Source organism: Chelonia mydas, chromosome 1 (assembly GCF_015237465.2).
Source record: "Chelonia mydas isolate rCheMyd1 chromosome 1, rCheMyd1.pri.v2, whole genome shotgun sequence".
NCBI lineage: Eukaryota > Metazoa > Chordata > Testudines > Cheloniidae > Chelonia > Chelonia mydas.
Window position 1 is genome coordinate 205,381,520 of NC_057849.1, and position 25,060 is coordinate 205,406,579.

General features: G+C 44.1%; 1 protein-coding gene across 2 annotated transcripts; it reads right to left on the bottom strand.

Moving 5' to 3' along the window:
- Positions 1-4,101: 4,101 nt before the first annotated feature.
- Positions 4,102-24,706, bottom strand: LOC122461329 (cystatin-B-like). 2 transcript variants are annotated; one of them, XM_043547723.1, is made up of 5 exons: positions 24,554-24,706; positions 23,629-23,675; positions 13,340-13,453; positions 5,745-5,846; positions 4,102-4,348 (listed from the first exon to the last, which is right to left on the bottom strand). In XM_043547723.1, the coding sequence occupies exons 3-5, from the start codon at positions 13,403-13,405 to the stop codon at positions 4,214-4,216; spliced, it is 303 nt and encodes a 100-aa protein (XP_043403658.1). In that variant the 5' UTR covers positions 13,406-13,453; positions 23,629-23,675; positions 24,554-24,706; the 3' UTR covers positions 4,102-4,213. The 2 variants fall into 2 exon arrangements, with proteins under 2 accessions (XP_043403658.1, XP_037766267.1); XM_037910339.2 differs by lacking the exons at positions 23,629-23,675; positions 24,554-24,706 and adding an exon at positions 19,660-19,716.
- Between the last annotated feature and the right edge of the window lie 354 nt (positions 24,707-25,060).

Here is a 25,060-nt window from a genome sequence, read left to right on the forward strand (position 1 = left end):
CTACAAAAATGATACATGAAATATGGTGTGACAATCAGTTAGCTACTGTTGTTAGATGTTCGGCTGTGGGTGTGTGTTCTCCTTGTATGCTGCCCTAGCTCTGCACAGACAGCCTGCACAGCAGACCTCGAGCAAACCACTCAATGACCACAAGATCTGTTAAGGTACGAAGGCACCAGGCCAGGTTTATTGTCAACAAAGCATGGTAATAGCACCTGGCAGACTCTACGAGGATACTAAGACATGTATGCCTGTGACAAAGGATGCAGCTCAGTGAATAGCAGGACTTTCCATTCCCCCCCTCAGCTGGGCAAAGATACTCCCTCTGAGATACATCTTTATCCCCTGATACAAACAAGTTACATACTGCCTTTGACATAGTTACTGCCCCCTGACATTGCTAGTTATCACCCATCACCTTGTACATGTTGCTTCAATCAGAACATCTCTATTACATACGGTCATCCTGACCTTATCTTTTAGGAGGGGTCGGTGTGTTGCTGTTATCCTTGGTGAATGTTTTTTTACCATCCTTGATATCAGGATGCTCTGGTACCACTCTTCTGAAATGTTTTGGTACCACTTAATATTGGGATGTGTTTGCGTGAGTACTTTGTGACTACCACTTCTTAGGAATGTGTATTTCTGCAATATCAGCCCTGTTCTTTCCAAATTCTGTGAGCAGATCCTGCTTCATACCAGGCCTCTCATACAAGGGCTTATGTCTCCGGCTCTCTTCCTAATACGGCTACTATGGATTTAACCAAGGATTCTGGTAAATTTCCTTGGATAGAGAGTCACAGAAGAAGTCTGCATCCATTACTGATTTTGTACTTTTTTAATTTAAAGTACTACCCTTCTAACTAATTAATGCGAGAGTCACATTCCAGAGGCTGGTTAATCAGGTATTACATGGGGTCGAGGACTTTGCTATCAGCTATGTTGATGATATCACTAGATTTAGCCACACCAGGGAGGAGCACAAAGCACAGGTGGGGAAGGTATTGAGAAACCTCAGGGAGGCAGGCCTCACACTCAAGGTGTCAAAGTGGAGAATGGGGGGGCAGCAAAGATTCCTTACCTGGGCCATTGGGTGCGTAGAGACACACATACACAGCGGATGTGCTACCTAGCAAAAGTGACAGGCAAACTGAGTAAGTCGCAAGTTACAAGGCTCAAACTCCACTTGCTAAAACAGTCCATGAAGGTGTCATCAGATCCTGAGGAGGTCCTGCATCTGCTATTCCGTTCCAACCTTACAGCCAAGGCTGAGATGGCCTGGTCCACCCTACTTTTAAAGTAATTGCTCAGGTGGGCCTTGCTATTCGATCCATGTGCCCCAGCACACTTGTGAGGCCTCTTGCATGCTCCCATTTCAACCCAGTATTTCCCACACCATGGCCTTGTTCTGGTTGACAAGAAGCATAAAGCCATGCTGGGGTTCTGGTCAAGGGCCGCCTCATCAGCAGAATTGGGCCTGGGATGGGATCCCTTGGCATCCTGGCTCCATCAGTGGAGTGGGGAGGGACAGGCATAGATGGTGCTGGGGGAGGGAGACTGTCAACGGAATACTATGCTGGTTATTGTTGTTACCAGCCATGAGAAGGGCATAGAGCAGGGGGCTGGCCTGTGGGAGATAGTTGAAGGCAAACTTGCAGGGTGATGGTGGATGATGATGAAGTGGAGATAGATATCGACTGTGAAGATGACGGTGGCATAGATCAGATTCTGTTGTGCTGGAGGTGAGGGGAGGTGTAGGTCGATGTCCGAGGAGAGAGTGTGACTGGGTGACATGCTGCTTTTCAGTGATGCTGACCCTGACCAGAAACCCTGTGTGGACATCCTGAGGACTCGCACCTGACTGATACGTGAATTCCAGACAGCAGGAACAACCCTGGTGTATTGATGTCACTCTGAGCATCAAGTTGTACATTCACATAAGATGCAAGTGTGTTTGCTTCGGGATACAGAAGAATGTATTTACTGCACTGATTGAGAGAATTTTTCCATCCCGCAAACGGGAAATTTACACTATAGCAACAATTCCCACAATTGTATTTGGGCATTTTGAGCTTGTATGTTAAAAGAGGCATTGTCAACTTTTAATTTGTGTTTGCAACCTTGTTGTAGCCATGTTGCTCCCAGGATATGAGAGAGACAAAGTAGGTGAAGTCATATCTTTTACTGGACCAACTTCTGTTGATAGATGGTACAAGCTTTCGAGCTAATGAGTCAAGGGAAAGAAAAAAAATCAGAGTGTCTAATCAATACAAGTTGGGACTGTTATTATTAAGCATAAAGGTAATGCATGTCTTAGGAGGCCACCTGAAATGACGTGGGCAATAAAGGTTAGACGGTTATGTAAAAGGAGTTTGAAGTAGGCCAAAAAGAGTAAGCAGGCAGGTGCTGTTCCAAATTGTTGTAACAAGCCATGAAATTAATGTCCCTATTAAATCCATGGTCTTTAGCTTCTAGCAGCATTATAAATGTAAGTTCCCAGGCTCATCATTTGAAGGTGTTGTGTAGGTTTCCTTTGAGAATGAGTTTTGAAAGATCAGATATGGAGTGATCGCTTTTTGAAAAGTGTTTGCCTAGAGGTGATATGGTGGCTTTGTCTACTATGCTCCTGGGAGTATTCTGTGCCAGAAAATTTAAAATTCTGCACACAGTATTTTAGAATTCTGCATATATTAGTTATCAAAATATCACAATATAATCATGCCAGTTTCTGTCAGCAAGTATGTCCGTAACAATGCAGACAAATAAAAAGATTCAGGAATTTTTTTTTGACAAACAGAATCCTTACCAAGCATATTAATACAGAACTTTAAGTACTTCATTTAAACTACAGAAACGTATTTCCCGCCCCCTCAGAAGCAGTGCAAAGGCTTGGGGGAGTCAGGGGTAATGGATGAGCTGAGAGAGAGGGAAGGAGCCTGGGAGTGAACCTGGAGTGCTTTTAGGTGCGGGTGGGAGAAGTATGGAATAGTTTCTTTTTTGGGGGGTGGGGGGGATTGTTACAGAGTTGGGGAGCCTTCTCCCATGCAAACCCTGACTGACCCCGAGCCTCTCCCATTCAGTCAGGCACATCTGCCCCTGTCCCTGCGTGTCCCTGCACCCCCACATTATTTGGTTAAAAGAGTTCTTTGGGAAAAGATTTGATAGTTTCTTTAAGTTCCTGTGTGAATTATGGTGTGGGGTCTTTTTTCAGTTCTTTCTAGTAGGTGGTGTCAGAGACTTGTCTGTTGATCTTGTTGACACAGTTATCATGATTAGGGACTACAATAGTGCCCCCTTCGTCTCCGCGTTTGATCATTATCTGGTGGTTGGATATCAGGGACTATCCCCTGGGTGGTACAGAGACTGCAGTGGACGTAATGCAGGGGTGGCCAAACTGGCTTGTGAGTCACATGTGGCTCTTTTACTGTTAAACTGCGGCTCACAGATCCCCCCACCCCCACCCCCCCATTCTCCACCTACCAGAGTGGGGGCGGGGGGGACAGGGACCTCGGGACCGCTGCCTTGCAGCAGGGAGATGGAGGGGTCTCAGGGCTTCAGGAGGAGCGGGGCTGAAACACTGGGCCCTGGCAGGCGCCTCCTGTGGGGCTGAAGATTGTTGTATGCGGCTTGGAGAGTCAGTAAGTTTGGCCAGCCCTGATGTAATGCATGTCTGAGGATTTCACAGTTGATTTTTTTTCCTGAAGCAATTGATGTAATGATCCACTGGGTGCTTTTCTTCCCTGTAGGGTGTCCATTCAGATGACTTGTTTTCTTGTGACTGTCAGTGGGGATGTGGTAGTTGTGGGTGGTGTCTTTGTTGTGAAAGATTTACTTGAGGTGGAGTTGGCTGAAGAATTCTTCTAGTTCTCTACATTAGTGCTCTCATTAGCAGAAAGCAGCAAACCTGGAGAAATGGGACAGTCAAGCTCATGGACTAAGCAGATTCTAATGGAAGCATTTTTTGGGGAGATGCAGTGCTGAACCGTTGGTATTTGGGTAGATCCAGCACATTTCCTTGGAGGCTTTTTGTAAGTTAGCCACAGTTATTTACTGCTGGAATCAAGACAGACCTTCTGTTACATGCAACATGGAAACACAAACTTAGTTTTCAAAATCAGATTCATTTTATTTTCATCCATGTATTGGCACTGGCGGTACAGAGAGCTGGGAGTCTGCAGAAAGAGCAACAGAAGAGCCCATCCCAAGCATCTCATTAAAAATAGCTCAGTGGATCATTTTTGGTTTTGCCAGTCTCATAGCTGGTAAGACTGAGCCCTTTGTTCTCACAAGGCAGGCTTTGGAACACACTCAAGTGTACACACTCGTCGGTGCTGTTGCTGATGGAGACCTGAAAGACAAGGAGAATGGGACAGCCATGGACTAAGCACATTCTCATGAAGGGATGTTTTGGGGAGATGAAGTGCTGAACCTTTGAATAGCTACAAAGTAAAAATTAAATCACACATGGTATCATTCAATACCCTAAACCTGGTCTGTAGAGACTATCCCATTTCATATCACATGTGTGAGCAGAAACAGGCTTGTATGTCCAAATTAGGGTGTTCCTGATGATCAGCAGAAATAGAAATTTTATCCCTGACCTCACAAGGCCAAATTCAGCCCTGCCATAAGAAGGTGTCACTTCCATTGGTTTCTCCAGGAGTTGCACCTATTTATGCCTGGACAGAATTTAGGTCGTATTCTTCATACCTCAAAGTTATCTTTCCCACTCAACCCCTTCATCTTCTGCTTTTGCACATAACCTTGGGTATCTGAGTGAAGTAAATGAGAGTTTGCTCTACAAAAAATCTGATTGAAAACGTTTGGGTTTAACTATCAGTTTTTCCTAAGGTAAAGTCTCATTGACTTCACTCAGATCCCATGCCTAGGCTATGAGGTATTCAAGAGGAGGTTTCTCTGTCTCGCTTACTGAAGCTGTTCCACTGTTCCACTCCCAAACAAACACACATACTGTTTTTAAAATTGCTCAGAGGAGTTTGAGGTGTATACCACAGAATCCTCTCAGTAACACTCCCCAAAATCCCCAGGTCAGCCTTGTGCCTACTGGGCTGATCATGGGGAAGAGGATTCTATGTCCTCTCAGGGCCTGGAGACGGCAGGATGAAAAAGCCATTGTTTTGCCCGCCTGCCCAAACAACAGCTAAGGCCAGCTCTAAGGGTGAGAGCTGAGAAAGCAGTTGGAGAGTCTTCAATGGAGATCGTCCTCTTGGCAATCCTAAAATTTTACAATATACAGCTGAAAGAGTTCAGAGTAGCAGCCGTGTTAGTCTGTATCCGCAAAAAGAAAAGGAGGACTTGTGGCACCTTAGAGACTAACAAATTTATTTGAGCATAAGCTTTCGTGAGCTACGTGAGCTACAGCTAAGGTGAGCTGTAGCTCACGAAAGCTTATGCTCAAATAAATTTGTTAGTCTCTAAGGTGCCACAAGTCCTCCTTTTCTTTTAGCTGAAAGAGTGGGACTCATGCTTTATAAATACTAAGATCAGATTTAAATGAGATTCACAAAACAAGCTGTTTATCTTTTCTATTTTTGTTGCGAAATCGCATCCAACAGGAAGTAATCCCTACCTCGATTAAAAGTCATATTGGAACCTTTTCCTGCAACGTTTGCTCACTATTTGAACATCTTGCTTTAAGGCACTCAAAATTATACCTATGTTCTTCTTCAATTAGAACACTTATGCAATGATGGAAGAAGTGGGGGATTTTGTTGAGTACTGACCTTAATGAAGTAGTTTGTTCCAGCAACCACCTGAGTTTTATATTTTATGGCTACAAAGACTGGATACGTCTTGTTCTCTCTCTCTTCCAGCTGTGGCTTCACCTGTAGAATAAAGAAAGAGGGTTAGGTGGTGTAATGGGGTCAGCAAACCCCCTTCTCATTGTATGTCTACGGCCTCAGTTTCTTCTTCTCAGCTTCCCAAAGAATGCACATAGACTGACATGCAGCACATAACATTTCCCTTCTTTGGGCCTTCCTTATTAACAAACAATTCAACTCAACTCAGATCTTGCAGCCTTATTCCCTAGGCTCCACAGTTCCTTGCAGCCAGGCTTCACACCCCTGTGAAAACTAGGATTGCTGCCTGGCTTTACCTGAAATACCTCTCACCTGAAGCTCCTGTTTTCTGCAAACATCTCCCCCAAAACACCTGTCCATCCACTGACCTCAGAGTCTGTCTGACCCAGCTCCCTCTTAAAGGAGGCACCACCTCCAGTATGCCATCACATGATACTTGGTCACTGTGATACAGAGGCCCATTGCTGCCAACTGGCAAAAGGTTCGCTGTTCTCTACAAGCAACTCCTGTCTAGACCTGACAAACTCACTACACCCAACACACTGCTTTCATGGTATTCACCCATGAAGGTTAGCATGTGAGGTCTCTGTTGAAAACTTGTAACTTATCAAACCCATAATCAGTGTAAGATGTGTGTACGGGTGATATTTAAAGAACAATGTAACTGTATTGAAACTTATGCCTTTATGGCGGTCTTGGAGGGAAAGTGAGTGACTAGGGAATAATATGTCTCGGTGACGGACAATTCAAGCGGGAGGGAGCTGTCACCCATCCTGGGCTAGCCAATTATGTATTGCATTACTCATTGTCTGCCTTGGCACCAAGCCAGAAAAATCAGTTGAAAAAACCATCAAAGACAAACTAAGCATCGAAACCACTTGAATGTGAAAAGGAATAATAGGACATGGCATGTTTGCTGAATAAAGACAAAAGACTGATTTGGTATATCACAGGGTGGAGAAAGACGCTCTGTATACATGGACTAAGGAGGCACCTTGATGAGCAGGGGTGCTTCATGAAAGATTGGGTCTTGGCTCCTTGGGGCTAGTAAGTGCAGCAAAAGACTGAACTGTGGGCTAAGAATCTACATGATTAGATAGGAAAGGTAACTTAACTGTAGGCCCTAGTTTGCAGTTAATATGGAACCGTCTGTTTCCATTACTCACACTTGTTTCCATTTAATCTTAAATACATTTTCTTTTGTTTTACTGGAAGTGAACTGAAGTGTTGGGTGTGCCACAGCAGCTGTGATCTAAGGTAAACCTGGGGTCCACTGTTCCTTTTGGAGTGGAGGAACTGGAATTTCTGTGGTGTCCAGGGATCAGGGGCTGGATACCACAGGGGGACACTTCAAAGGGACTCGGAGGCTGGGGTGCACCTATGTTCACTCTGCAGGGCAAAGGCAGGGCTGGCACAGCCCAGAGGACAGTGGCTGAGTGGTTGACAGGCTGGTTGTGTTAGGGAGCTAACACCCAGCTGGCAAAGGCAAGACTCCCTTGTGCTGGAGGCAGGTTTGGGTAGACGAGTTTATGCAGGGGAACAACTTTAAACGCCGTGGATTTTTCAAATTTATTCAGTGCCAGTACTTCAAAAATATGATGTAGAACAAGGAGTGTTTCCCCATGATAACATACATCTGAAGGGAAGGGAAGTTTGGGGCTCATCAGTGAATTGACAGTGACATTATCAATGACCTTTTCAAAGGCTAAGTACCCACTATCACAGTTCAGGGCAACTGCACCTGCAGTCCCCCCTTGTGTCAACCAAGTGGAGGCCCCCAGCTTTTCAGGCATCACCTCTCTTGGGCAAAGGTGCATGTCTCTCTCCCTCCTGGCCAGGGAGTTCAGGCTGCACAGCTTCCTAATCTACACGGTGATATCTCCAGCAAGCCAGACTGCCTAAACAGGCCAGCGTCTGTGCCGCTTTCTCTCCACAGGCTCTGAACATGGAGTGCCAGCAGTGACAGGTTATCGCACAGATCTTTCCAAGCAAGCACATTTATTCTTAAGGTAAAAGCGTTACACAGGAAACATTAACTCAATAAAAACGTACACATGCTAAAAAATTTACCAGAGGTCACCCAAGCTCCAACCTAGGGCTCTGGTAGGTTAAGTCTTTCCAAGCTTTCCACAAGGATTGGACAGAAGGTCCTGTCCATTTTCTGGATCAGAAAAAAGGCCCCAAGTCAGTTTAAACTATTTATCTAAAAATCCTTTTAACCAGTAAATACAAGTATCTCTCCAGGTGGTGTTACAATCTGAATTAATTTGCCTCACCTCCCCACACTGTTCTTAGTTCCTAGAGGGCTATGGTTCCCCTCCCCCACTGAATTATGTACAATCTCTCAATCATACATCAATGTTTGCATTTTTAATTCAATGAACTCCTATAATACTAATTTAATTCAATATGCTTTGTCCAGGATATTGCAGGTGAGTGTCATATCTGTCACAATCAAGTGACTTTTTAAAATTTTCCCTGAGACTATTATGATTACACTCACCTGATGGGGTCATTGGAGTGAGATCTACAACCTATCCTGAAGGACGACCCATCACTCTCACAGATCTTGGGAGACAGGCCAGTCCTTACTTACAGACAGCCCCCCAACCTGAAGCAAATACTCACCAGCAACCACACACCACACAACAGAACCACTAACCCAGGAACCTATTCTTGCAACAAAGCCCGTTGCCAACTCTGTCCACATATCTATTCAGGGGACACCATCATAGGGCCTAATCACATCAACCACACTATCAAAGGCTTGTTCACCTGCACATCTACCAATGTGATATATGCCATCATGTGCCAGCAATGCCCCCCTGCCATGTACATTGGTCAAACTGGACAGTCTCTACGTAAAAGAATAAATGGACACAAATCAGACGTCAAGAATTATAACATTCAAAAACCAGTTGGAGAACACTTCAATCTCTCTGGTCACTCGATTACAAACCTAAAAGTTGCAATTCTTCAACAAAAAAACTTCAGAAACAGACTCCAATGAGAGACTGCTGAATTGGAATTAATTTGCAAACTGGATACAATTAACTTAGGCTTGAATAGAGACTGGGAGTGGATGGGTCATTACACAAAGTAAAACTATTTCCCCATGTTTCTTCCCCCCTCCACACCGCACTGTTCCTCAGACGTTCTTGTCAACTGCTGGAAATGGCCCACCTTGATTATCACTACAAAAGGTTTCCCCTTCCCCCGCCCCCCGCTCTCCTGCTGGTAATAGCTCACCTTACCTGATCACTCTCGTTACAGTGTGTATGGTAACACCCGTTGTTTCATGTTCTCTATGTATATAAATCTCCCCACTGTATTTTCCACAGTATGCATCCGACGAAGTGAGCTGTAGCTCACGAAAGCTTATGCTCAAATAAATTTGTTAGTCTCTAAGGTGCCACAAGTCCTCCTTTTCTTTTTGGAGTGCTTTGGTACATCAGCCCTTCTCAGATTCAGATGTTCTGTGTCTCAGAGGAAAGCATTCAAGAGACTTCAGCTGTGAGGCAGCATGGACTGCAAAAGCTAGTGGGTCCCAAAAAGCTCTGACACCCAGCACAAAAGAAATACTAATTTACTAAGGCTGCCAGAAAAGGACAAATACCCTCGGCTCACTCAACAGCTCAGAGTCCTTCTCAGTTTATCCTTTGTGGTACAGTTCAAAAAAAAAAAAAAAAAAGGTTGGGGTCCTCAGGCCTCACTGTCTGAATATCTTACTCCATCCACGCAGCAGAGGTCGTTGGTCAGAGTTCAGTTCTGTGGTACGACTCATGGGGGGCCCCCCTGCCTTGCTCTTTCACACTGATGCAGCATCTTCTGCTTGAGTGTCAACTCTGGAGCAGCTGTCCCAGTGCGTCACAGGCTGCCACTCTCAACCCAAATGCTGCAATCACTACACTCCTCCCAAAATCCCAATTTACACCCACTCTTGACGAACTATTCTCCCAGTTCCCATGGAGCCTTTCCTTTCTGCTGCTCTCCGCAGATTCACCACACTACACCCAGGCTTCCCACTTCTTTGGAAGTGTTGAGTTAAGTGTCCCTTCAGCACCAGCTGTCCTTGTCTCAGACAAATAAACTGTCATCCTCCACCCCCACCATTCATGACCTTCCCAACCTCCAAGCACTATTTACCCATCAGTTATTTATTGAAAGGGCCCACCCCTTCAAGGGAGGTCAAGCAGCCAGCTGCCTAGTCCCCAAATGGACAGTTTGAAGCCCTTGGCTCATGCCTAACTAATGTAGGACAAGGAGATTTAATAAGTAATACATTCCTGAACAAATGGTTGGTTGTTGTTTCTGGACTCAGCTAGGTTTAGGGCAGAAATGAAGGTATCACTCAGGGGTCAACAATGCTACAAGAAAACCTCTCCACAATTGATAAGGCTAGGGCTTCTGGGGCTAGGTTTCACCAGGGATCTTAGGCACCCTGCTGACTAGTGCAATTCTTAGCCCTGAGTTAGGCACCCAGGTTCCCCCTGTATTGTATGGGGAGACTTAATTGCCTAAGAAAGGGATTCCCAGAAGCCAGCAGGCAGAGTGGGGAGCCATCTAAGCTGGCCAAAAGTAAAATGGAGAGAAGAGGGGCAGGGCATAGGGCCCAGATCTACAAAGGTACTTAGGCACCTGACTGACAGCCCAGAGAGAGGTGCCCATCTCTGCTTGGGATTTGTGCTTTCAGATTGCCAGATGAAAAGTGCCTTGTACCTGCTGAGGAAATCAGGGCTAAAATCCTTTCCTCTCAGAAGAGCTTTTAGCAGAGCATCATTTCCCTTTACTGTGATTTTAATTGTCTGCTTTGGAGCCTCTTTTAGGAGCATTTGGATACCACAATGAAATCCAACATAATGACAGCATTGTAGGTGGGGAAACTGAGGCAGAGAGCACTGAAGTGACTTCCCCAAAGTCAGGCCACACAATGAGTCTGTGGCTGACACAGGAATCACATCTGTCTCATGACTACCAGTCCCAGGGCACCAACCACAATCCGTTGTGCTTCATTCATTAGCTAACTGGGAACTTTGACCATTTCTTTAAAAGCATCTAGTCAAAGGCAATTCATGTATTTAAGCCAATCGGCAATGACATTTTTCTGCTGGCAGCCACTTTCCCTTTCCATAAAAGGATGCATGAAGGGTGGGGTGAGAGCCACCACGAGTCTTCTCGTCAGCAGTCTGGTAGTCAGATGCTCTCTGTTGCTAAGAAATACCGTGGAGTTCCCAGGTGACGCACAAATGCCAAGTACTCTTCAAAATCTACCTCTCCAAGGCACACACAGATCTAAGCACAAGGTAAAAGTTTCACCTTTTAGAAAATAAAGAGCAATGAATAACTGTATTTACATGTTTAAAAGATCACTGAACAGACGAGTGCTTTAAATGAGGGGTTCTCAACCTTTCTGAGGCCCCCCCAGCATGCTATAAAAATTCCACAGCCCACGTTGTGTCACAACTGTTTGTCTGCATATCCAGTAGATTAAGAGCCAGGGCCAGCGGTAGGGGGTGGCAACCAGGCCAATTGCTTGGGACCCCAGGCCGCAGGGGGCCCTGCAAAGCTAAGTCGCTCAGGCTTCGGCTTCAGCCCCGGATGACAGGGATTGGGCTTTGGCTTTCTGCCCTGGGCCCCAGCAAGTCTAAGGCCAGCCCTGCTCTTTGGTTTATTTAGGCAGACCCCCTGAAGCCTGCTTGCAGCCCCCCAGGTTGAGAACTGCTGCTTTAAATCATTCCAAGTACATGACACTTTCCTGAAAGTAGTTCAGAAATCATACATATCTGCCCTCCAGAGGCGACACTCTGCTCTCACTTAACAGGGGAGTCAATTTAAGAACCTCAATTGACCCGTGTGAATGAAAGCAGAATCTGACTTGAAGATTCACCTTTTGCGCCATATTTGTGTCCCCTGAAAACTAAGAATTGTGGCCTCATTTCTGACACATGCTGGGAGCACATTTAAACTTGGATTCTAAGATTTTTTTGGACAGAGACCATCTGTTACGTTTCTACAGTGAGCATACACACAACAGCAGTAGTATTTTGTAGTTCTATAGTGCCTTTCGAGGAAGAATCTCAACGTGCCTTACAAATAGGAATTAACAGTCCCCATGTGAGGAAGGGAAGTGTTATCCTCCGCTGCCCCCCTCCATTTTACAGCTGAGGAAATTGAAGCACAAAGAGGCCAAGTGATTTGACCAGGGTGTCACAGTGAGTCCACAGCAGAGCCAGGCAGGCCCAGGACATTTCCCCCTCACCCCCCAGCCCAAATAACCTTCAAGGGGCTCTAAATCATTGTCAGAAAGGCCAAAGTTATAAATCACAGGAAAATACTGACTTAAACTCTTAAAATCCACGATTTTCCAGGGATCCAACTAGCTTCTGGACTTCTAGAACGTTATTTGTTTACAGGGCCCCCGAAATACCCACTCTCCTCCTCTGCCCCCCAGTAATGGGACCCTAGAGCTAGCCCTGGCAATAGGAACAAAAGCCTGACTCCCTGGCCTGCTCTGCATTAGCAAATGGGACCTCCGATTCCCCGCCGGTGCAGCTCCACGAGCCCAAGTACACAAGTACCAGTCTAGGCAGAACAATGGTATTTTTACTGCCCTGTCAGCCTGTTCTGTACAGATCAGGGTTTGATGACACAGTTGTAAGGACACTTAAAACCCGTCTACACAGGTGCTTCTACCGCTGCTACTATCCGTGGAACTGTACTGGTGGTTAATTAGGCAGAGTAGGCTCAGCTTCAGGTGCCCGTACTGACCACTAGAGCTTGCTGTCTTTCATATAGTTCTATCTGCAACACAGCCGTCAATGTCTCTAGAGCTCCCAGAAGACTGAAAAGCAGAACAGCAGAAGACTGGAAGAAAGCTAATGTGCTACTATTTAAAAAGGATAAATGGGGTAACCCAGGTAATTAAGGCCTGCCAGTCTGACACTGATCTCGGGTAAGAAATTGGAGCAGCTGATTCAGGTCTTGATTAATAATGAATTAAAGGAAATCACTATACTTAATGCCAGCCAATCAATGGGGTGTATGGAAAATAGATCCTTTCAAACAGATTTGAAATCTTTTTTGATGAGATTATAAATGTGGTTGATAAAAGGCAACACCGTTGATGTAATAGAGTACTGTATGGCATTATACTTGGTGCCGCATGACATTTTGATTAAAAAGCTAGAACAATACAAAATTAACACAGCCACCTTAAATGGATTAAAAGAATGAAAAAAGTTCTATGCCTATGCTATACAGGAGGTCAGACTACATGGTCCCTTCTGGCATTGGCAGATACGAATCGAAGAATTTCCTGGACTGGAGTCAGTGCAGTCACTTCTTTAGCAATTTTTCCATGCCACATACTACATGCTTCTAATCAATCAAGAGGGCTTCCATTTACAATGCTTCTTGTTAGATTTTAAAGTAAATTTTAGCTTCATTCCATAATCTCTCTGGAATTTGCTTTTGTGCTACTAGTTTCTGTTTTGCATCTTTCATGGGATGCAACTCACCTGGTCAGCAATCTCTTGGATTTCTGGAGTCGCGGGTTTGGTCTCGGTTAAGCCTCCAAGCATCATAGTGGCAAATAACTTCTTAGGATGTTTGGAAACTCTGACAAGCAAAATCTAGAGCAAATGTGACCAAGAATAGTCAGACATCTGATATTATATAGTCACACAGTCATGTGGTTTGTATAGGTGGAGTTTACCATTGTCAGGCTTGTGACGGGAGAGGAGGGAAGAAAGGAACAAAACAACATTTAAAAATATGTAATATTGTCAATAGTAAGAGAGAGAGAGAGTACTTTAAATATCATTATGTGTATAGTGGTCCGTGGACACCAGAAAAGCAGAAAACAAATAACTCCCCGACCCCTATTAATTATGGTAGTTGGTGCAGGCTGGTCTGGCAATTTCTTGACTCATCACCAGTTTCAACACCTCTAATTGGGGTGTGACTCTTTGTGCTTCGGGAAGTGATTGTGAACACTGAGCTACACCCAAATATTTCCCAATATTTCCCTTAAAATTACCACACATTCTCCCCTGGTTTCATTGCAGCAATTCTGGTTTATCCCTAAGAGTGCAAAGCTAGCACTCTTTAATTCTTTTATTTCTCTATTGTTTATTAGAAAACTGAAAGGTTTTCTAACTGTTGAAAGGACAGAGGTAAGAATGCTGGCACATGCTGCCGCCTTAACCCCTTCTTTTCCTTGTGTTTTACCTTTTATTTGAAGAAATATGACCCACCCTCCAAAATGAGCATGCATGTAGATTCTTTATCAAACTTTTTACAAAACCTATGTACATTTAGCAATTAGTCTTGTTTCTAATTTTGCACCAGGAATAAAATTTCCTTTTTCTACATTATTCCTTTAGCATTTGTCTATAAAAACTGGCAGATAGACCCCAATGAAAGATATGCCTAATCTTTAGAACAATTTCCCTTATTCCTACTTAAAGTAATGTAGTTCTTCACAGCCTTTTGTATTTATTGAAAATTAGCACCTCTTGTCTTAAATTGTATTAGAGGCTCTTAATTTTAGTACAATTTTTGAAGGACAAATAAATTAAAAAGTTTTCAGCAAAACATACAACACACAAAGCACCACTCATGCCTCCACACCCCACCCTGCTCTATTTCCCAAAGCAATTAAGCATACATTCAAGCCAACTTGTAGACTATTTCATAGATAAACCATTGTAAGAATACATTCAAAATAATTCTATATTATTATATAGATAAGTCACTGACACACACACACGTTCATGTTTTTCAGCATTATTTTATACCAAACACGCACGTATACACAGCCTAACTTAAAAGAAATCTAACAATGTAAAATTGGTTAATACACCCGACTGTAGACAAAATGAAGATTTCGTTTGAACTATTTATGTAAAACAGCTGATTACTATTGAGATAAGGATGCTGCTCATCCCCTTCAACACACAACACCAACATCCACCCATCTCTCCTCCTTCCCAAAACAATTAAGCATACATTCAAGCCATCTTGTATAGATAAACTGCTATAAGCATACACTCAAGCTAGTTTTATAGAAAAGGCGCACACACATTTATACTTGTTTTTAAGCATTCACAGACACACACACACCCCTGTAACTTATAGTGTATGAGTACCTACATGGGGAACAAAGAGTTGACAATTGGCTCTTCAGCCTACCAGAGAAAAGGATAAAATGAGCCAATGGCTGGAAATTGGCTACTGATGATGAGGGAGAAGGTGATGGTGATGAGGAAGATGATGGCTCACATTTCAGGTTGTCCTGCAAGGGATGGGGTGCATAGATGGATGTTCAAATGGACATTCTGTAGTCTATCTACCTGGATGGGGTGGAGTGTTTCTGACTTTGCTAAATGTATTAATAAATTCTTCGTAAATATAGAAGAGTTCCTACAGTGTGAGTGTTGCAACTGTGCACACTGGGGTTCACAACTATATAGTAATTTTAATAATACTGGGCCTGATCTTGAGACAAGGATCTGTCTACCATCAAAGTGACAACTGGGAATTCTTAAGTAATCAACATAAATAATACTAGGGCTGTCGACTAATCGCAGTTAACTCATGTGATTAACTAAAAAAACTAATCATGATTAAAAAAATGAATCACAGTTTTAATTGCACTGTTAAACAATAGAATACCAATTGAAAAGTATTAAATATTTTTGGATGTTTTTCTACATTTTCAAATATATTGATTTCAATTACAACACAGAATACAAAGTTGACAGTGCTCACTTTATATTGTTGTTTGTTACAAATATTTGCAGTGTAAAAATGGTGAACAAGAGAAATAGTATTTTTCAATTCACCTCATACGAGTACTGTAGTGTAATCTCTTTATCATGTAAGTGCAACTTACAAATGTAGATTTTTTTTTATTACATAACTGCACTCGAAAACAAAACAATGCAAAACTTTAGAGCCTATAAGTCCACTCGGTCCTACTTCTTGTTCAGCCAATCTCGAAGACAAACAAGATTGTTTACATTTATGGGAGATAATGCTGCCCACTTCTTATTTACAATGACACCTGAAAGTGAGAACAGGTATTTGCATGGCACTTTGTAGCCGGCATTGCAAGGTATTTATGTGCCAGTTATGCTAAACATTCATATGCCCCCTTCATGCTTTGGCCACCATTCTAGAGGACATGATTCCATCCTGATGACGCTCGTTTAAAAAAAAATGTGTTAATTAAATTTGTGACTGAACTCCTTGGGGGAGAATTGTAGTCTTCTGCTCTGTTTTACCCGCATTCTGCCATATATTTCATATTATAGCAGTCTTGGATGATGACCCAGCACATCTTCATTTTAAGACCACTTTCACTGCAGATTTGACAAAACGCAAAGAAGGTACCAATGTGAGATTTCTAAAGATAGCTACATCACTCAACCCAAGGTTTAAAAATCTGAAGTGCCTTCCACAATTTGAGAGCTTAAAAGAGCAACAGTCCGGTGCAGAAACTACAGAACCCAAACCACCAAAAAAGAAAGGCTGCTGCCGGTGGCATCTGACTCAGATGATGAAAATGAATATGTGTTGGTCCGCACTGCTTTGGATGGTTATCTATCAGAACCTGTTATCAGCATGGATACATGTCCTCTGGAATGGTGGTGGAAGCATGAAGGGGCATATGAATCTCTAGTGCATCTGGCACATAAATATCTTGCGTTGCCAGCCACAACAGTGCCATGCGAATGCCTGTTCTCTCTTTCAGGCGATACTGTAAACAAGAAGCGGGCAGCATTATCTCCTGCAAATGTAAACAAACTTGTTTGTCTGAGCAATTGGCTGAACAAGAACTAGGACGGAGTGGACTTGTAGGCTCTAAAGTTTTACATTGTTTTATTTTTGAATGCAGTTATTTTTTTGTACATAATTCAACACTTGTAAGTTGAAAAGGAGTACTTGTGGCACCTTAGAGACTAACCAATTTATTTGAGCATAAGCTTTCGTGAACTACAGCTCACTTCATCGGATGCATAAAGTGGAAAATGCAGTGAGGATGTTTTATACACACAGACCATGAAAAAATGGGTGTTTATCACTTCAAAAGGTTTTCTCTCCCCCACCCCACTCTCCTACTAGTAATAGCTTATCTAAAGTGATCACTCTCCTTACAATGTGTATGATAATCAAGGTGGGCCATTTCCAGCACAAATCCAGGGTTTAACAAGAACGTCTGAGGAACAGTGGGGGAGGGGGTAAGAAAAAACAAGGGGAAATAGGTTACCTTGCATAATGACTTAACCACTCCCAGTCTCTATTTAAGCCTAAGTTAATTGTATCCAATTTGCAAATGAATTCCAATTCAGCAGTCTCTCGTTGGAGTCTGGTTTTGAAGTTTTTTTTGTTGTAATATCGCAACTTTCATGTCTGTAATCGCGTGACCAGAGAGATTGAAGTGTTCTCTGACTAGTTTATGAATGTTATAATTCTTGACATCTGATTTGTGTCCATTTGTTCTTTTATGTAGAGACTGTCCAGTTTGACCAATGTACATGGCAGAGGGGCATTGCTGGCACATGATGGCATATATCACATTGGTAGATGTGCAGGTGAACGAGCCTCTGAGAGTATGGCTGATGTTATTAGGCCCTGTGATGGTGTCCCCTGAATAGATATGTGGGCACAGTTGGCAACGGGCTTTGTTGCAAGGATAGGTTCCTGGGTAAGTGGTTCTGTTGTGTGGTATGTAGTTGCTGGTGAGTATTTGCTTCAGGTTGGGGGGCTGTCTGTAGGCAAGGACTGGCCTGTCTCCCAAGATTTGTGAGAGTGATGGGTCGTCCTTGAGGATAGGTTGTAGATCCTTGATAACGCGTTGGAGAGATTTTAGTTGGGGGCTGAAGGTGATGGCTAGTGGTGTTCTGTTATTTTCTTTGCAAACAACAATATAAAGTGAGCACTGTTAACTTTGTATTCTGTGTTGTAATTGAAATCAATATATTTGAAAATGTAGAAAAACATCCAAAAATATTTAATACTTTTCAATTGGTATTCTATTGTTTAACAGTGCAATTAAAACTGTGATTCATTTTTTTAATCATGATTATTTTTTTTAGTTAATCACACGAGTTAACTGCGATTAGTTGACAGCCCTAGTATTATTTATGTTGATTACTTAAGAATTCCCAGTTGTCACTTTGATGGTAGACAGATCCTTGTCTCAAGATCAGGCCCAGTATTATTAAAATTACTATATAGTTGTGAACCCCAGTGTGCACAGTTGCAACACTCACACTGTAGGAACTCTTCTATATTTACGAAGAATTTATTAATACATTTAGCAAAGTCACAAACACTCCACCCCATCAAGGTAGACTACAGAATGTCCATTTGAACATCCATCTACGCACCCCATCCCTTGCAGGACAACCTGAAATGTGAGCCATCATCTTCCTCATCACCATTACCTTCCCCCTCATCATCAGTAGCCATCATTCTGGCACCTCCCAAGGTCTACATCTCTCTCTCCTACTGCCCACAGGCTCAGATGTAAGTTTTATAATATGTTATGCTGACACCACTGTGTCTAATGCATATTTAGTAGGTGTTTCTCCCCTTTTTCTTATTTGTATTTCCTCATCCTACTAATGTTGAGGTGTCTTCCTTCTATAGGTTACTATATTAATACGTGTAACTACCATTTCAGCTCATGATCATACCCATCACCCCTTGCGTAAGCGGATTTGCGGTTATTACTTCCATGTTCCTTGCAGTAGCACTTACTGGAACATTCTAACTCCTACCATTGAGCAGCTCTTCTTAGGTCTTGTCTACACTGCCATTTAACAGCACTGCAACTTTCTCGCTCAGGGGTGTGAAAAAATGCACTCCTGAGCGCTGCAAGTTTCAGCGCTGTAAAGTGGCAGTGTAGACAGTGCACCAGTGCTGGGAGCCACACTCCCAGTGATGGTAGCTACTCCCCTCGTGGAGGTGGGTTTTTTATAGCATACCCTTAGTTCCCAAAATCTAAAGGTAACTGTTAATCTATGCCAAGGGTTCCAGCCTACTTAACCACACTTATGCTAATTTATGCTTTAGCTAATGTCTTACAGGATACAGGCCTGTAGGTTTCCTGCATTACAGCTGAATATAATGAAAGCAGCTAAATATAATGAAGGCAAGGCAGTGAATATAGCAAAGGCAAGCTAGCCCTATGGGCTACACCATGTACAAGACTAAATGCAGGCCTAGTTTAAACTATTTGTGGAAAAAAAGAGCTAACACCACTGTCAAGTTTCCTTCCCCACTCTGAATGCTAGGGTACAGATGTGGGGACCTGCATGAAAACCTCCTAAGCTTACTTTTACCAGCTTAGGTTAAAACTTCCCCAAGGCACAAACTATTTTACCCTTTGCCCTTGGACTTCCGCTGTCACCACCAAATGTCTAACACCAGTTACTGGGAAAGAATTTGTTTGGAAACATCTTTCCCCCCAAAATCCTCCCAAATCTTACCCCCCTTTTTCTGGGGAAGGTTTGATAAAAATCCTCACCAATTTGCATAAGTGACCACAGACCCAAACCCTTGGATCTTAAGAATAATGAAAAAAGCATTCAGCCTCTTAAAAGAAGAATTTTAATAGAAGAAAAAGTAAAAAGAATCACCTCTGTAAAATCAGGATCGTAAATACCTTATAGTGTAATTAGATTCAAAACATAGAGAATCCCTCTAGGCAAAACCGTAAGTTACAAAAAGACACAAAAACAGGAATATCCATTCCATTCAGCACAGCTTATTTTCTCAGCCATTTAAAGAAATCATAATCTAACGCATATCTAGCTAGATTACTTACTAAGTTTTAAGACTCTATTCCTGTTCTGTCCCCAGCAAAAAGCATCACCCAGACGGACCCAGACCTTTGTTTCTCCCCCCTCCAGCTTTGAAAGTATCTTGTCTCCTCATTGGTCATCGTGGTCAGGTGCCAGCGAGGTTATCCTAGCTTCTTAACCCTTTACAGGTGAAAGGGTTTTTCCTCTGGCCAGGAGGGATTTTAAAGGTGTTTACCCTTCCCTTTATATTTATGACAAACACTTTTACTTTATTCTCCACAAACTATGCCCTTGTTGTTCGGATAAAATGTACCTCTTTCAAAATTTAAAGTATGAAATGTAGATTAATTAAAATGAGTAACTTGGATTTAATTAACATAAAAACAGCAGTGGAGAGAAACCTCTCATTTAGTGTTTGAGAGGCAGTAGATATAAACAAAATGTTCTTAAAATTCAGTGTGCCTTAAATGCTTCAGTAAATATTTTGCATGAATAACTTTTTTTGGCACATTTAGCAAAATGTAAAAAAGAAATTAAAAATCATGAAATACACATGTAACCCCCAAGGAGATTCCGTAGATTCCTGGGACTCTGTCTGCGGGCAGCTCTGGGAGAGGCACACTGTCCCTGGTAGGGAGGGGGAGCCAAGGCAGACTCAGAGTCCTCCCAGCAACCAATAGGGAGTGAGGCCCTCCCAGGGAGAAGCCATTTGGTGGTCAGTCTGGAGCCAGCCAGGAAAAGGGCTGGACTGGCTGCCTGGGGAGCTGGTGAGTCCCAGGCCTGCATGCAGGGTTCCCCCTGAGAACAGGCCTCTAGGGAACCAACAGTAGATCCCTCAGCTGGGTTTTTCCTTCCCCACTGATGATTCCCAATTTGTAGCATATGCTGGGAAACTTCCCAGCCAGGCTGAGTTCTCCCTCCAGCTCCCTGGGTGAGACCAGTCACCACATGGTCAGCTCTGCTCTGTCTGCTAGTTCAGGGAAGCTGCCAGCTGAGTGTGTGACTGGAGGCTGGGCTAGGAGGCTACAGTTTGGATGTTAATGTAGTTGTGTAATCTACACCTTGAGCCCTGCACCCCTTTGTGGTGAGGGGAAATCCTGGGACCCACACAGCCTGATTCCTGCCTGAGGAGGATCCCTGCCAGCAGAGATCAGCCCCTCTGCAGTGACTGAGGAGTCCAGAGTCATTTTCAAACCTGAGGATCATTCATGGCACTCTGGAGTTTGTGAGTGCACCATCGTTTAGTCAGGGAATTTGTTCTGGGGACCCCCTGCTCTCTGAACTGTGTCCTCAAGCCAGGGCGTAAGGGTTTGAGGATTTTATAACCTGCTGCATATTACACCTGTGGAGGGATTTACCACCTTCTCCCACTTGTGAGTCCTATGGGCTGTACTAAACCCAGTCAGCCACACTGCTAAACCACTGCAAAGAAGAATTTTGTGGTTATAGGTCATCAAGGGCCCCAGCAAAGTATGCGTACCAACGGGACACTAATTTTACATTTGCTACATCAAGTCACTGGTATTTGCAGTGTGGGCACTGGTGACCCTAAAAATAGGGTTTTACCCTGGTCTGTTGGTATTTGTCTCCTGTTTAATATAATTAATTGTGTTGAATATATTTTTATGTGTTTGTGTTATTTCTTGGAAGTCTCCAACTATCTGGCAAGTAAGTGGGGATTACTCTGTCGTTAGAATTTTCTGCCCAAGCTTCCCTGGTGACCCTGCCAGGAAGGAGTGAGGGGAGTGGAGGCACCGCCAAATAATTTCATAGGAAAAAAAGAAAAGAAGATTCACCCCGCTGAGTGGGTGGCAGGATCCAAAAGAACCCAGACCTGTCCATCAAAACCTGTAAGCGGATTGGCATTAAAGGAGGTAACCAGGTGGAGAGGGGGCGCTACACACAGTAGCCCAGAATTTTAAAGGTAACAGGGCAGGGGGGGAGGGAAAAAGAAAAGGAGTACAAGGTTAAGAGGTGGTCTGGATTTTAGGGACATTTTGACAAACGTTTCAAATATTTAGTGATTCAGTTTTGTATTTATTCTGTTAGTTTGCATACTTTAGCATGGCTAAACACGTGTCATAAAGAAACTCTGCCTAACCTCATGAGGCATTATATTATCCCTTTTGTTATTCCAAGTTTAATAATTGCTTTCACTGAGGATCAGAAATAGTAAATAAATTACATTTACAAAGGCATCAGAAGGAATGTGTACACATACCCCCTCCCCCCACACACACCAATTTCCGGCATGCTGGGGAGGAGTGTACCCTTAACAGATACCCCCTGCTGCTCTCTCTTCCCTCTGGGATTTTGGGAAAGAGTTGGCTGGGAAAGGATGGGGAAGAAGGGAGAAAGGGGACTGAAGAGAGAGGACAACACAGATAGGAGAAGAGAGGGGCTATGGGCAAGGGGAAGAGCTAGAGAGAGAAGATGAGAGAAAGGGAAGGAAATGGAGAAAGAGAGACAGGGTCATGTTGAAAGCAGGGAGTGAAAAAAGAATGGATTTAGAGCGTGCAGAGCAGGGGTGGCCAACCTGAGCCGGAGAAGGAGCCAGCATTTACCAGTGTACATTGCCAAAGAGCCACAGGAATACGTCAGCAGCCCACACATCAGCTCCAGCCCCCACTCCCAGCGCCTCCCACCCACTGGCAGCCCCACCAATCAGCACCTCCCTCTCCCTACCTCCCGATCAGCTGTTTTGTGGTGTGCAGGAGGCTGGGGGGGGGGTGAGAACAAGGGCACGGCAGGCTCAGGGAAGGGGTGGAGTGGGGGCAGGGCCTTTGGCAGAGCCAGGGGCTGAGCAGTGAGCACCCCCCAGTACATTGGAAAGTTGGCACCCTGGAGTCGGTTTCCTATACAGGGAGCCGCATATTAACTTCTGAAGAGCCGCATGTGGCTCTGGAGCCACAGGTCGGCAACCCCTGTTGCAGAGTCTAGTGCATGGGGCACCTACAATGCTTGACTCCGTGCTGGTGGTACACAGCTACCGTACCAGACATCCAGAAGGGACTAGTCTGCCACAGGGCTTAGAGGAAACACTCTGCAGTGGGGTTGGTTACCATAGTTTGGAACCAGTCCTGCAGACACGTAAGCATCTGCACAACTTTACTCACACAGATAGTTCCATTGGCTGCCTAGGGGCTTGTGGTGCTTTGGACTAAAGTGTTTGCATTACACTGGTGATGAATCTGGCCCAGTAAATGCAATCTTACCTACAGAATGGAAGGCTTTATGCTGATTTATTCTGACATAAATTGGCAAAGTTCCCTATGGATAGGAACTCTGATGGGCACCAGGTTACAGCTGTATAAAGCAGCCATAATTCCACTGTTGCTTGATGAAAGGGGGATGTATAGCCCAGAAGTGGATGGTTCTGGCAGAGAATGGGGCCTGGCTAGGGTCTCCATTGTACATAGAGCTGACTGGGCATTTTCTATTGAAGTGATTTTTGGACAATTTCTTAAAAAAATGAAATCTAAATTTTCAATGGGAAATTTTCAGTGTTGCTGAATTTTTGGGGGGAATCAAAACAAAGTGTTTCATTTCAGGGCTGTTCAACATTAAACTGCTTCCGCCCAGAGTGCCTTGATGGTTCATGGGAGTCATAGTTCAGGTGCTTTGTGCCCCCATTCTTTCCCATGACCTGGACCCTTACCCAGACTACATTCCCCATGATGCACTGTGGTCTCCCTTCTGACAGGGCCACATGGCACCTCAGGGAGATGTATTCTTGCAAAGGAGCCTGCCCCATAGGGAAGAATGAAAGCATGAGGTACCCAAAACTACCTGTCCCATGAGGCAATAAGCAAATGCAGTTTAATGTCAAACTGACTTGAAACAAAATGTTTCAACATTTACTAAACAAATTCTTTTGTGAACATTTTTGGTATTTTTCCAATTTGGGACATAAACAAATGTCAAATTATTACAATGTCCTATGAGCCAAATTCCTGTTTTGTCTCAGCTGCATTTATGCAGTATATACTCACCTCCTGTTGTGTGTGCTCTTCCTCCTCCTGGCCCCAATTCAGGAAACCTGTGAAGATTAGACTATTACAAAGCTGCCTGAATATGGATTTAAGAGCCTAACTTCAGGCACTCAACTGAAAATGTTCATGTTAACCCCTGTGCCTTAGTTTCCCCATCTGTACAAGAGGAATATTAATACTTCCCTTGTTCTTTGTGATGATTAAGTATTTAAGGATTGTAAAGCAAAGCTAAAAGTCACCTGAATTCACATAAAAACCTCCAGTGGCCAATCCCCCGCTCTCTCCCACCCTACCCCCATCTTATTGGGACAATTGGCCGCTGCAAATGTTATAATGTTGATGTGCACAAAGCCCAGCACAAGCAGGTTCCTCTTCTTCAAAAGAAGAACTGAAGATCACAAACATGCGTTTCCCTTACTGTGAGTATTTCTTTCCTATAACACACTGTTATGCTCAAGGTTGGGTGTCTCCCACCAAGCGGGTCTTTGATCTACAGGCAGTCACACACCTCATTGAGGCTATGGCATCCACCTTTCATTCAGGCGAAATAACATAGCAGTTAAATACCCATTTGTTTAATGACCACTGAAAAAATGGAAGGCACCACCCCAAGGCTAGACTGGATGCAAACACAAGGGCTGGGGATTGCTTTGTGAGGAGCTGCGTGTGTGTCTGTAAGTCAGAAGCAGCCACAAAGCAGGGAAAGAGTTGTTCTTCATTCCTGTAATGTCTGCCACCCCTTCCTACAAAGTAAATAGTCCCTCCCCTTCCTATAGTTCCAGAGGCCTGCAGTGGCCAGGAACTCGGGGCTTCCTCCACCACCAGCAGCTCCAGGGACCCTGTAATGGGGTCCCTGCAGGGCCCTCCTGGCTCCTTCCCCCACTGGGCTGAGCAAGTCACACAGAGGCCTTGGTGCAGTGCTCACCTGGTGCTTTTATTTACAGGCTGTGCTCTGACCAACTTTCCACCATACACATAGTCCCCTTCTTACGATCCACCAGCAGGAGAGAGGGGGCAAGCACTCTCTCTCTGCTTCCCCTCACTGCCATTCCTCTACTGCAGCTTCCCTCTTTCCAGCTCCTTCCCCTGAGGCTCTTATCCAGCCCCAGCCTGAAGAGACAGCATCTGTTCCAGCTTCCCCCATCAGGGCCAGGTGATCTCCCCAGCTCCAGTTCACCTCCCTTAGTTGGACTGGAGTGACAGAGGGTTGGCTAAGCATTTTTCTGCTTAGCACCTGTCACAGACCTCCATGGTCTCTGGCGGCTGGGAACTCGGGGGTAGCCCACAGTTCCCTGCCCCCACGGGCAGCGGGAAACCCTGCAGCTCTCGACCACCGCAAGCTGAAGTCATGGAGGTTGCTGGAAGTCACTAAATCGTAGCCTTACATATGGCCTATCCGCCACTGCTGTTAGCAGCGGTCTCCTAAGGTCAG

Bases quoted from the DNA above. Each gene is read 5' to 3' on its own strand.
- LOC122461329 (XM_043547723.1), bottom strand. From the start codon at position 13,405: ATGATGCTTGGAGGCTTAACCGAGACCAAACCCGCGACTCCAGAAATC. The intron at 5,847-13,339 runs GTGAGTTGCATC...TTTATTCTACAG, and splicing joins TCCAAGAGATTGCTGACCAG to GTGAAGCCACAGCTGGAAGA. The intron at 4,349-5,744 runs GTCAGTACTCAA...CTTGTCTTTCAG, and splicing joins GAACAAACTACTTCATTAAG to GTCTCCATCAGCAACAGCAC.